Source organism: Ailuropoda melanoleuca, chromosome 2 (assembly GCF_002007445.2).
Source record: "Ailuropoda melanoleuca isolate Jingjing chromosome 2, ASM200744v2, whole genome shotgun sequence".
NCBI classification, from domain to species: Eukaryota; Metazoa; Chordata; class Mammalia; order Carnivora; family Ursidae; genus Ailuropoda; species Ailuropoda melanoleuca.
The window spans coordinates 161,311,721-161,325,478 of record NC_048219.1 but is presented as its reverse complement, the minus strand read 5'-3'; the positions used below and the strand labels follow the sequence as shown (position 1 = coordinate 161,325,478).

Below are 13,758 nucleotides of genomic sequence, written 5' to 3'. Positions count from 1 at the left end.
ACAGCCGCTAATGGAAAACAGTATGGCAGCTCCTTAAAAGATTTACAATAGAATTGCTATATGACCCAGCATTTCCACTTCCGGGTATCTACATGAAAGAATTGAAAACAGGGACTTGAATGGATATTTGTACATCAATGTACATAACACGGTTTTTTATAATAGCCAAAAGATGGAAACAACCCAAGTGTCCATCGATAGATGAACGGATTAACAAAATGCGGTATATACCTACAATGGAATATTGTTCAACCTTAAAAAGAAAGGAAATTCTGACCCATGTTATAACATGGACCTGGAAAACATCATGCTACGTAATATAAGCCAGTCACAAAGGACAAATATTGAATGATTCCACATACCTGAGGTACCTACTATAGTCAAATTCATAGAAAATAGAAAATTGTGGTTGCAGGGATGGGAAAGGATGGGAGTTAGTGTTCAATGGGTACAGAGTTTCAGTCTGGAAAGATTTAAAGTTTCAGAGATGGGTGGTGGTGATGGTTGCAAAACACTGTCAGTGTGCATGCTGCTATAGGACTGTGCATTTAAAAATGGCTAAAATGATCCATTTTATGTGATGTATATTTTATCACAATAAAAGAACTTGAAAAGATAAACAGGCCAAGGAGATGAACATGTAGGTCACAAAATAGGAAATGTTACAAGCAAGCTGACTTGGGGAAAGATGCTCAGTGATGCTGGTAACCAAGAAATGAAACATTTTAAATTTCATTTAAAGGAGTATCCTCTTTTAGTCTAATGGGATAATGAATATTATGTGTCTAGTACACAAAGGCTGGAATATAATTATACTCAAAACATATTTTACTTCTCTGCTGCTTCTTCCTGTTTTCCCATTTAATAATTCTGTATTTCACTTAAAAATTCTATACAAAAGGTAGATTTTAGGGGCGCCTGGGTGGCACAGCGGTTAAGCGTCTGCCTTCGGCTCAGGGAGTGATCCCGGCATTATGGGATCGAGCCCCACATCAGGCTCCTCCGCTGTGAGCCTGCTTCTTCCTCTCCCACTCCCCCTGCTTGTGTTCCCTCTCTCGCTGGCTGTCTCTATCTCTATCGAATAAATAAATAAAATCTTAAAAAAAAAAAAAGGAAGATTTTACATCATTCCTGGGACTGTCTCTTAGTATGCTAGTGCAATTTTTAAAAAAGTTAAACCTCTTCCTTGAGGCTTCCAAGTTGAGGTTCCAGTGTAAGGAAGATAAAACAAGAATTATGTTAACAAGAATTATATCAAATGCAATTCTGAAATATTTTATTATATTAAAAATGTTTTTGGCTGCAAAGGGTAATTAGATGGCTTCCCCCCAATATATCCTAGCATTTATAATAACAAGAGTCACAAGCTCTGAGCCAGAACTATCTGTGTCCTAAAACTGATATTCTTATAATTGAGTCCCTTTGCATTCCTGATCTAATAAGGCATGTGGCCACACACCTGCTTTATTATCTGTTATCTCATCATTTCCATGAGTCATGATTATCTGTTGGCAATTTAATGAAGGCATTTAGACCAAATCTTTTTAATGGTAATGAAGCGTAGCTAACAATACATCTCTTATTACTTGGTCGAAGAGTGTGAGCCAGGCATTATACTAAGCATGCTTAAAAAAACCCAAAAACAAAAACATACTTTCGTGATTTCATTTAATCCTCATATCCTTTTGAGACAAATGATAGGATTCTCATTTTATAGGTGAGAAAATAGAGTCTCAGAGTGTCTTAATAGCTCCAAATCACACAGCTTGTTGATAAAGCCAGAATTCAAACCCAGGTCTGTCCAACACCAAACTTCTGATCTTTCCACTGCACTATACTGCATGTAGGGATATAATTATATTTACTTTGTAAGTGTTGGAGTGATTTATAAGAATGAAAATTTAAACGTGACTTTGTAAAAATAGCCCATCAATAATCATAGCTCCTAAAATTCTATATTAATCCAGGAGCATTTTTTTAGTCAAAGTTGTTTAGCTTTCACAAACAAGCTGTTGTACATTCAGAATAAAATGCTTCCTATTCCATGTCAACAGTGCAGATTTGCTTCCTGATAAGATGTACTATTTTGGGGACTGTCTATTTCTTATTGTGATTCAGGTGCAAATAACAGGAAAGCATATTTTTTTCCCTATCTTGGCAAAGGGGAGGTATTTCTAAAAAAGAATGCTTAATATAATGATTTAAATGGCCATTATTTTGTGCTGCGAGTTAGAAGAAAACAGATTATAGTCCAGGACTGAAAGAAGTTAACAATGGTCTACTGACCACGACAGGAAAATCCAGCCAGGGAATTTCTCTGAGACTCGAAGCCATGAGGCGGGTCCTCAGAGACACTCAGTGCTCTTCCCCGCCCAACAAAATGAAAAAATGTAAAACTGTAGGTTTTCTGACACATCCAGACAAATGTGAACTCTGAAAATGAATTACTTTGCAAGAACTGATATTCACGTCAATTTAAGTGTCGAATCACTAGATGGTACACCTGAAACTAATATTACACTGTATGTTAACTAACTGGAATTTGAATAAAAACTAAAAAAAAAATCTAACATCAAAAGAGATACAAAAAAACCCAAACTTGTCTTCGCAATTCTTTGACCACTAAACAAATAGTGCAATATGTATGTAATGTGGATTTTAAATGATTGTGAAACCATAAAGAAAATATTTTTAAAATACCTTACTTCTCTTTAGAGATTCAAATATTTTCGAAGTTTCTCCCAAAAGAGTGTGAAAATTGGCAACAAGCCAATCCGAATATGAAGGACAAGCATGAGCACATATATGCACATACACACACGCCCACACACACACCCCAGTATCCTTTCACTCAAAGCATTCTAATCTATGTACTGCTGCTTCTGTTCGCAGAGCTCACACTTGCTTTAACCGTCTGGATCTCCCCCCGTATCCATCCTTCTCCATGCTTTATGAAAAACTCTTGACAGCAGTAGAAGAGACCAGCACCTTTGGACTTGAGTGACCTGGGAAAGTGATGTCAGGCTCCGTATGGACAGGCAATTTCAGAAGCTGCCCTTCGAAGAATGGCTGAACATTGGAAGTTTGAAGAGTAGACTTCCATTAGACTAAAGCTGAATGCTCTGATTTTCCAGGAACACATGCTCTGTCACGTCTGGGGACCAGATAGTGGTGATGAGTCCTCTTGGAAGGGTTGGGGTGAGCTTGATGCCCAGGGAACAACCCAACAGTCTTTGAATCAACAGTTGTTGACTGCCAAACTTTTTTCCATTTGTGTTATGTTCCAAGACAAAGGTGAACCTGTACACGATCAGCTCCGTGGTCACTTTTAGGGACTCAGGAGAGTCGTGAAACTTACCAGTGAACATGGACCAAGCCAAACTGGCAGCACTTGGCCCAATCTCCAAATTAGCGCAAGTTAATATAATAAAAACCAATGTGTTTCCTGAAGGTACATTCACTGAAGCCCTAAGTTATAGCAGAATGTTCTTTTTCTTGCTTATGAGTACCTGCATGGTGTGCATCATAGGGTTCAGCTTTCATGGGACACAAGTGAAAATGAAACCCAGTCAACATGAGGTAACTTTAAAGATTTGCAATAAGGTGGTCTGTGACAATGTATATGCAAATGGTCTGTGTGTAATTATGGCTGAAGACAAACTGTTATACAATGAATAACTAATGACAGATTTTATGCTTTATAATGCATGAAAACAATTTAAAAATAACTAGCAATTAATCACTGCATATCAGGAAAAAATACACAGTGAGTTCTGTTTTATTTTTCCTAGGTTCATTATATTTCTGTTCTTTATGATGTATATAAGAACCTACCTGTCATGCTGTATGTCTCACCTGTTCCATTTCCATGTTCCATGCTTACTCGGGCATCATGCTAGTACGTATCCTTTTAAGCACTCTCAAGGGAACAAAAGGGCCTTTTATTTTTATAAAGGTACAAAAAAATTCCCCGAAATATTTTGCACTGAATGTACCAAAGTTGAAGGGACATTACAATATGACTAACAGCAACTCCATCACTTGACAAGTATAATAGAAAATAGCTTCTAAATCAGACTTTCTTCACAGTGCCATGTCTACCACTACAAGGACTGTGCATCTAAGTAATAATTTTTTAAGACTCACTATATGTGATAGTATGATATGCATTTATTTAAAATGCATTAGACTTCTTCCATCCATCAAATACTTTACAGGATGGCATTTAATACAGATATTTCGTATTTCCCCCACTGCTTTTTATTTGTACAGCATCATTAAACACTAAGCTCATTTAGGGAGCCATTAGCAACACCCAAGAAATCAGCTCTCTTTAGTAATAAGAATTCCATTTTCCCTTATCGGTGAAGACATCACAAATTGAAACTCTCAGTACTATATTTCTAAGCCTGCATTTTCACTGATGCATAATTTTCTTATCAATATTAAGAAACAATTTTTCTATGGTATCTCAGAAACTGCACGATATCACTAATGTTATTTCTGCATAGTTTTATCAGAGGATGTTCTTCATTTTTATTGCTTTTGGGGTTACTCCACATCGTTGTTTATTTCTTGACTTATGGCCATAACTAATCGGAGTGAGTTCTTCAGTAGAGTGAAGTTAAATCATGGATAATAAAAGCCTTGGATTAACATTTGATTTGCCAGCCTGTGATTTTACAGGCGTTGCCCAAACACCTCTTTGAGAATTATAAGTAGCTATGGAATTCCTATTATGGGATGTTGGCAATCTTGTATTTTATAGGGTCATAGCATGGTTTTCACAGGTGGTTTGTAAGAACTAATCGCTCTCCTATTGGTTAAGCTATGTTTACTATTGAGACCCTCAAGAGAAATACCACTCATGCTGCATTCCTGAACTAAGGACAGGTACTGTAGCATGGGGAAATGTTCCCCAAAAAAGACTACCAAAATCTGGAGATAAGAAAGGAAGATTTATCTGTATGCTATAATTGGACCAGAGAAAAAGGGAAGAGAAAAAAGTTTTAATTGGAAATGTTAGTTTGTACTTACTGATCATGAATATAAGTATATATTTAATTTTGCAAACTATTTTTTACTTGTTTGTATTTTTTTCATTATAAGGAATAATAGTATAACATACTTTAAAAAAAAAAAACCCACATCTTTGATTGTATATAAGATGGTTCAGAGCCGGCATTCTTGAAGCAGCTGGTATAAAAGGTTACACATTTCTTTCAAAAAATAGACCACGTTAGCTTTCATTTTGGTTTGTGACACCTTGTTATCATATTCCACATCATTAGGTAAAAGAGGTTTGAAATAAAATGCATAAAAATGCATCTCTTTAATTAATCCTAACAAATATATTTCTTGTTAAGGCATCTAACTTCTTCCCAAATAGCAGTATAATCATCTACTGTTGCTATTGTTCTCAGAACTGGGAATTATCGAAGATGGACTTAGCATATCAGAACACCATGATAACTGATCTGTTATTCTTAATTAGTAAAACAAAATTCCAATAATAACAATAAAAACATTAAATAACATTTCCACAGAATACAGTAGGCTTTAATATCCTCTACGAATAGAAATATCCATAAATATTTTCTTCTGGACTCTGAGCCCAGATGACTTGGCTGTGTGGCTCATTTTCTTTCAGAAATTCACGAGTGATGCTTATACTCTACTGTCTTCTATTATAAAAGACAGTCACGATGCATCGTGTATACATGCGGAACGTCTCTTAGATGGAGCAAGACGCACACTCTCGGCCTCACTCTGTGCCAGCCACGGTGTTGGACGATGGAGCCACAAGATTCAAAATCTGCCGTTGAGAAGCTCAGTCTAGAGGAGGAGATGCCGAGGTTTAAAAAAAGGATTTTTAATAAAATTTGGTATGTTCTACAATCGAGGAATGAGGAAAGAATGGCTTATTCCCCCTGGGAAATCCACTGAAGGCTTCATACATGGGAGATACTGTGGCTAAAAATAAAAATCACATAAATGCTCTTTCTATTGGTAACTAATGGCATGTGATAGTGTATCAACACTGGTCAAGTGGGGAGGCCCAGGGCGCATTCACACGCGAGGGTTTAAAGTGTGCAGATGGGGGGTTGAACCATGAAGGAGCAGCTCCAGGAGCCTCAGATTATCACAGAAATGCCAAAATTAAATCCAATACGTTCCTTCAGTTTCCTTTCATCTGCACTGCAGTGTACCTTCAGTCTTCAGTGGGAAAAATCCGTCCTTGAGCCCAACCCACTCCCAGGGTCAGGACGTTTATTTTGTGCACAAAAAATGAATGGATCTTGGTTAAAGAAGTACAGTCACAATTTTCTAGCATATGTTGTGTTTATAATTTAGTAGACATTCCGTAATCAATGAGGGAAAATCTGTTTCACCTGCATTAACAATCATGCGTCATCTTACGTCTTTTGCTGCTCATATGCTTCTGTGGGGTAGAAGGTATCAATCCCAGCTGGGCTGAGGCTGATTTTCATGGATGGCTTGTAAGATCCGTTTCAGCACTTTATGGTTACAATTCTAGGTTTCATTTCAACAAATGGGAAGACTAATGTTTCTACTAACATATTCCACTATCAGTGAATTTTGCAAGATGTTGCATCTGCCCCAATTCTCATTTCTTTAAACACTCCTAAAACGTGTCACCTTCTGAAAAGCCCATGGAAGAAATTAGTACATGCGTCGAAAAGCTCCTCAAAGACTTAATACTTGCATTTTACTACTTGTTATGAGAAATTTAAAACAATGCAAAATTTGATGGCATTTGGTGGATTTCTGTAGTATGGTAGTTTAATTTTCTCAGACATTATTTGGGAAGCAAGATAATGGGGAAGAAAACCCACTGTAATCAGAAACAGTATTTTATTTTTTAATTCTTAACGAGGATGGATCTAGAAGCTCTGGTTAGCTAGGTTCCAGTGATGTGGATGAAGGAACCCCTGCAGGTTCTCTTTTCCTCTCTGTCCTCTTCACATTCACTCAATTTTTGTCTTTCTTTCTGCACAAATTGTATTTATGACTTGACCACTTCTCACTAAGGCAAACATTATACAATAAAGAGTCTGAAAGTCTTTCCAACTTAACTATATTGGAGGAATTCCCAAGACAGGTGAAATGATGATATACCATCATTAAAAGACATCTGTAACCCTGCACAGTAAAAACATGCAAAAGAAGAATGTGACCTAATCTCCAAACTGGGCCTGAATTTCAGGCCCTATTGTTCTCTCTTACCTGCTTTAGTTGCTGAGTGTGAAAGCACTCTAGATCTTAGACACATTACTTCCATAAAACTTGAGCTTAAATTAATGAGCATGTCACTTTTAATCAGATTCTAATTTTGCAAAACCTGTTACCTTTCTAGTTTGATTGTGTTTTCCAGATAAATTTGTTTATCTAACATGGAAGCAAAGGAATGCCAGAGACATTAAAGCTTTCTAAACTGTGGCTCAAGGCCAACGGCTGCCCACTAGAAGCTCAGCAGTTGTGTTCCCCACCCGGGCCGGAATGTAATGCTAATTATTGACCAACTCTCAAGACTCAGGAGTGGTAGCTGCATTCCAAGGAGCTGGCACAACGGATATAATGCGTGTGTGTGCTACCCTAATCACAGCAATCTGGACCGGAAGGAATGCAGGGATGGTTAAGACAGGATCCTAGCAAAGGGAAAGTTAAAACAAGGGTTGGAATGATCATCTTAGGGCTTCAGTTTGGTTTCTGACTTTGGGGAAAAAAGGAAAAAGAATGTCCTACTGCCTAGTGAGGATACTGCTTGATACTGCCCGGTGGGAAATACCCTCGTCGTATAACTTCAGTAGGTTGATAACATCTTCTGTATTGCACAACAGAATTTAAAAGTATTAAAGCTAACCACAGATGAATCAGGAAAATTTGACAATTTAGCATGAAATTATGTTGTGGATTTTATTACTGTTGCTATTATTGAACTTTCAATATAAGTTGAAAAAATGGTGTAGCTTGACATATTTATGATGCTTAATTCGTTTCCCAGCAGACATTCTTTGACATTAGAAGAGCTTTTGGGACATTTTCATGGTTTCTAGTGGTTACTTAAATGTTCCCTATTAATCCAGAAAGCAAAACCTTAAGAATTAGATTTCTGAATTGCAAATGGAGACCTAATCAGTGTTTCCAATTTTTCAGGAAGCTAATCAAGACTGAAAACACATTTGCTTAGATGTAATCTGCTAGGGAGTTTATTTGGCTTTTATGATGGCATAGTTCAGCAGCATTGGCAGACCCTAGTTGTAGGGTTTCTGGGAAAAACAAGGAAATTAATTTTATATATGTGATTTTTTATGTTGAGTGGCCTTGGGCAGGTGATATATTTCTATCTAATTTTCTTTTAGTATATCACAACCCTGAGGAGTGTTGATAGGTATGTTGTGTGATTCAAACTGAATCACCTATTACTGATGCAGGTAAGCAACCATCAGTAAACTTCTGGTTACTACACCTTCTGTAAAAAAGGATGGATAATGTTCAAGAAATACCTTGGAAGGATTAACCAGGATACACACAGAACTGAATGTTCTTTTAGGACCCTAATGCTCTAAAAGCTGTTATTACAACCTATTTTTCTTTATATGATATCGTAAGTAAAATTTGAAGCTGTTAATATATTGGAAAGTGCATAAGATTACATGTTTTTATAATAGGGATGCAGGCATTCCAAAGTAAATAAAAATACATGCATCTCTCTTGCCTCTTACTGCAAGTATTAATCTAATTTTATAATAATGCTTACTTTTTAATATTAAGGCTCTGTAAAAAAAAACATATTTATTTCTAAGATTTCAGTAGAGCACAGGTGATGTATTTTTTTAAGCCTTTCCATTTCTTTTCACCAACTACACCCATGTATCTACTATACCATGCATCACAGTCAAGAGCTATGTTTCTATTTTTGTTGAGTCGATTTAAGCTTCATATTCATTCAGTGTGACTCTTAATAGAGAATTATAATGGGAGGTATTTAGTATTGACACACACAGTTCTCATTTCACCTTATATTTAAATTTCATCTATTTTTTTCTAATGCAAATAATGCAGATCATTGACATCCTAGAAATGACTTGTGGGTGGTATTAAATGGAGCCTGGGACTCTGAAATGTAGACTAGATGTTGGTTTTCCGGAAAGTTTGTATTCTTATCCTCACCTGAACTCCTGACTTTTGTGTTGTATTTTTTTATGATTCCAAAATGCTTTGAGGGAAAGATATTTTAATGTGTACAATTTGTTTTATTTTCATACTGATCTCTATTTTTGTTTAAAACCATGTTGCATCATGAAATCACTTAATCCAAAATAAATCTTCTTTAAAAAAATAGATTATTATTTCTCTGTGATACATTTGGGAAGGAAAAAACTCAAGAAAAAAGAGAACAAAGTAGGGATAAGGGTCTCATGGGATTAGCATGCAGCTTTGTGGATACAAGAAGTTCTCTTTTCATGATATTTATTATTAGGAATCCATTTTGTTTATCCCTAAGAGAATATTTTAGTATTTGATAGCCCATCAAATAATGTTGAAGAAATGAATTAACACAAGTCAAAAGAGGCTGAGACTATTTGTTAAGCCATCTTGGTTGAATGCTTGTTGCATAAACACGTATGTATAACACCACTACCACTACCACCCACATCAATATCATCGAGGGGCCACATATTCACAATCTTACAGGGGCCAACTAGGTATTTCATGAGTGAACCTGCCTGGATGTAAGTAAGTAAGAGGGTAGTGGGATTTACCCAAAGGGGTCATTCTTATATTTTACTTCAGCTCTAGTTACATAAAATTCAGGTCCAGTATTGAAAGATCTTCTGATTTATCAAGAGAAACCTAGAAATCTAGATTTTTATGTGATATTTCTAGATTTTTTGAATACTCAGTGGATCAAAGGAAATAATGTCTACGAGTTGAATTTGCCTTCCAAACCAGTTTGGAACCCTTGATTTAATCAATATCATTATCTTGTATACTTGATTGATAGTGTAAATGAATTGACCAAATACACAAAATATTAATAAGACAAGTAGTTAACAGGAAGAGACGGCGGAAGGAGAAAGGCAGGTCTATGTGAGGGCAGACAATCACTAAAGGGTGTACTTGAAAATGATCTGTGCTTACCAGTGTCTTTCCGAAAACCACCTTGTGTCAATTCATATGAGTTAAGAGTATTCTTGTCAAAATTTCGTGGAACAGATGTGCTATTAAACTATTCATTCTGTATTTTAGACTAGAAATAAATTTCATATATTACATGAGAGCAGTTAAAGGAAAGACTCATCCTTTATAACGACTACTTTGACATTGTTATTGAAAGGGAAGAGCAAGAGATTGTATTCATGGCACTGAATTCCTGGTTTTTGTGACATACAATTCCATCTATAATGTTGACTTCAGTGTACTTTTTTATGATAAATTTACCTGCCTTCATTATATTCTTATATTAAAACCTGAAACCCATTTAGTTAATGAATGCTTTAATAATGCACAATTTCCACCATCCTACTAATTGCTCCTGTGAAGTCTTTCTTGGTGGTTTTTATTTCATCCTTTAACTAGAAAATATTTAACCTCTTTATCAAGGAGGGGGAAAGGTTTTTTTCTACATACTTTTCTCTATTGATCAAAATGTTTACCTGTTAATGGCTTTTTTCCTTCTGAATAGATACTTCCTTCTATAGATACTAGGTTGACTAGTATAACCTTTGTCAACAGAAGTAAATTTTGAAATATAATTGAAATGTAAATAATTGAAATGAGAACATCTGATAAAGATAAAATGATCACATTGATAGAAATCAGCTTCACACATTTCATTGTCCTCATTGTTATAGGCTCTCTCAAAAGACTTTTAGTCACTGATTGTTCATATAGAAAGGAAAAGCAAGCAGTTTTCCAAAACGTAGATCATTAGAACAATATATATTTCTCTGACAATTTATAATAATCGTATACAATACTACCTCTTACTACACAAAATAATGGAGTAGTATAGTAATTCATGTCTCGTTGATATTTAGTTGGCATTGGAAAAGGGATCCCAAATCCAAATTCTTGAACTTTGTCATGACATTGCCAACACATCCCTCTCCCTGCTTCTACACCCAGGTTAAGTCCTAAATTCAAGGCCAAGTAAGATGTGCTTTTTATTACTATGAGGCTTTTCCTCCAATGTCAAATGAAGTCTTCTTTTAATTGGATTAAAACATGAAGGGCATCTTTGCAGTAAGTAGAGTCAGTCCTAAAGAGACCAAAAGAGGACAAGAGGCGTCCTACACCTGTTTCTTCCTACACCTACACTCATAGCTTGACTCTCTTGTATCTTACTTAGACAGAAAGGCAAGTTCCAAGAAGAGAAACCCAGCCAATAAAGAGAAGTAAGATAAATGAATCTTGATATACACTATATGACTCTGGAGTTGGTCCACATTGCCCACTCTACAACTTCTCAGGGCAAAGGAGTTCCTTAATGGAAATAGTACTACTGATGAGTCCAGAAAAATGGGAAGGCCCAGAAACGAGATGGTCAAACCTGACTGAGGCTGGGCAGCTCCCTTTATCTTTCAACCTCATGGCCTGGAAATACAAGAGAAATATCAAGCTATGAAATCCCAAAAGAGAACAAGTTTCCGAACCTGACCAATCCAGATCAGCATTTCTTTTTTGAGGATGGAATGATGGAGAATGGAGAGGAGCTATACATTTCCCCTGGGGGCAATTCCATTCTGGAATGATTGCGTTCCCAGACCAAAACAACAAAACAAACCATTTTTAACTGTTGACTGAAGAACTACTTGCCAATTATTGATAATTTACTATTACTTCAGTTTCAGTTAAGAAACCATATCAAAAAAATTTAAATGTAGCACCCAAGGGGCCATGATAGAGGGTCCTCCAAATATGAAAATGTAGCTGGAAGCCAGTCCTACCAAATAAAATTACTTGTCTGCTTCATTCAACTCTAAGTAAAACTTTCATATGTCATCAAGCTTGGTTTTAATTTGAAAGTACGAATTTTCCCTTATTAGCTTTAATAACAACTGGTCCCTCACTCCCCTAAATATTGAAGGAATTTTATGATCCAGTAAGATGCCACTTTAACTTCGCCTATTCCTTGAACCGACATTGTATACCCTGGGGTGTGCATGCATTGGTTTGAAAAGCAATGTCTGTATCATCAGAGTCTCTTCCTCATACAATACTACTGATGATTTGGAGCTAAAATGTTTAGGTTTGTTTTCTCTCATCTGCAATTAACCTGTCTGTTATATCACTCATAACAATGTTTAAGGAGGAATGAAGATAACAGGCTGTCTGAATCTTGGAACCAAGCAGGAATGCCAATAGTTTTGTGGCTGGCATACATGTACAGAGTTTTTCTAACCAGCCACATAGTTTGGGTGTGGTGATGATTGTACACATACACTCTACTAAAATGATGTTTCCTAGCTGACTTTAACCTGTCCTAAGCTAAGGCCCTTAGTTAAGACATAAAACATATTTTAAAAATTAGCCCTACTCCTTGGAGAAATGACTGATTCTAGGAAATAGCCAAGATAAGCCTGAAACATCATGTACTGCTTGAAAGTAGGGAAATACTTTTAAAAAACAAGTCCCAAAGATGGGAGTATGTTAAAAGGATGTAGGAGCCAACTGAAAGGGCTCCAATGGCCAAAGCTAGAGCAATGTGAGCAACAAAATAAAGTAGTATTGAATTATAACACAAAATGTAAAATAAATATGTCCATACTAATAAATAAATGATTGAATAATTAATAAATCAAGAAGAGACAAATCTTTCATGCACAAGAATTCCAAATAATTTATGTAAGTCCTCCACCCTTAAATATGGGAACGTTCATCATAATTTCCCTCCAAAGAGTACATCACAGAATGCAGGTGGGGGAGAAGAGTAACTTTGTAGTAAAGAAACCTGACAAACACTACCTCAGCCAGGAGATCAAGGTCAATATCAACAGTCATAAGTCATGTGGCTAGGATGTTCCCTTGACATGATGTGATAAAAATGGCACCTTACCTCTGTGGTCTTCTTCCCCAAACCTGCCACCTCAGTTTACCATGAGAAAAACATAAGACAAATTCCAATAAAAGAGCCTCTCACAAAATACCTGACCTCTATTTCTCAAAATGATCAAGGTCAAGATCATCAAAACCAAGAAAAGTCTGAGAAACAGAGAAACAGCTGTGATCAAAAAGAGCTTGGTGGGACATAGTGACTAAATGTCATGTGGTAACCTGGATAGAATTGTGGAATGGAAAAACGACATTAGGTAAATACTAAGGAAATCTGAATAAAGTATGGACTTTCGTTAATAATACTGTATCACTGGGGCACCTGGGTGGCTCAGTCGTTAGGCGTCTGCCTTCGGCTGAGGGTCCTGGGATCGAGCCCCACATCGGGCTCCCTGCTCCAAAGGGGGCCTGCTTCTTCCTCTCCCACTCCCCCTGCTTGTGCTCCCTCTCTCGCTGGCTGTCTCTTTCTCTGTCAAATAAATAAATAAAATATTAAAAAAAATAATAATAATAATAGTGTATCACTATCATAGAAGCTTACCTCACATTCGTTAATAATCAGGATTTGATGAGAACTTGAGGGCTATTCTTGGATAAAAGGATGAAAACACCCATGTTTGAGAGAATGGTGTGAAGCAGTAGCTTTCCCACTGGAGTGTCATGTGGCCATAAAATTCA

At 36.4% G+C, this 13,758-nt stretch overlaps 1 protein-coding gene across 2 annotated transcripts in view; it reads left to right on the top strand.

The window, feature by feature from the left end:
- The window catches only part of HECW2 (HECT, C2 and WW domain containing E3 ubiquitin protein ligase 2), a 361,561-nt gene extending 352,195 nt beyond the window's left edge, over positions 1-9,366 (top strand). For both annotated transcript variants that reach the window (XM_034654885.1, XM_019797411.2), the window contains one exon: positions 2,893-9,366. In XM_034654885.1, the coding sequence (XP_034510776.1) occupies positions 2,893-3,004 (112 nt within the window). In that variant the 3' untranslated portion in view covers positions 3,005-9,366. The remainder of the gene's footprint in view (positions 1-2,892) is intronic.
- Positions 9,367-13,758: the final 4,392 nt, after the last annotated feature.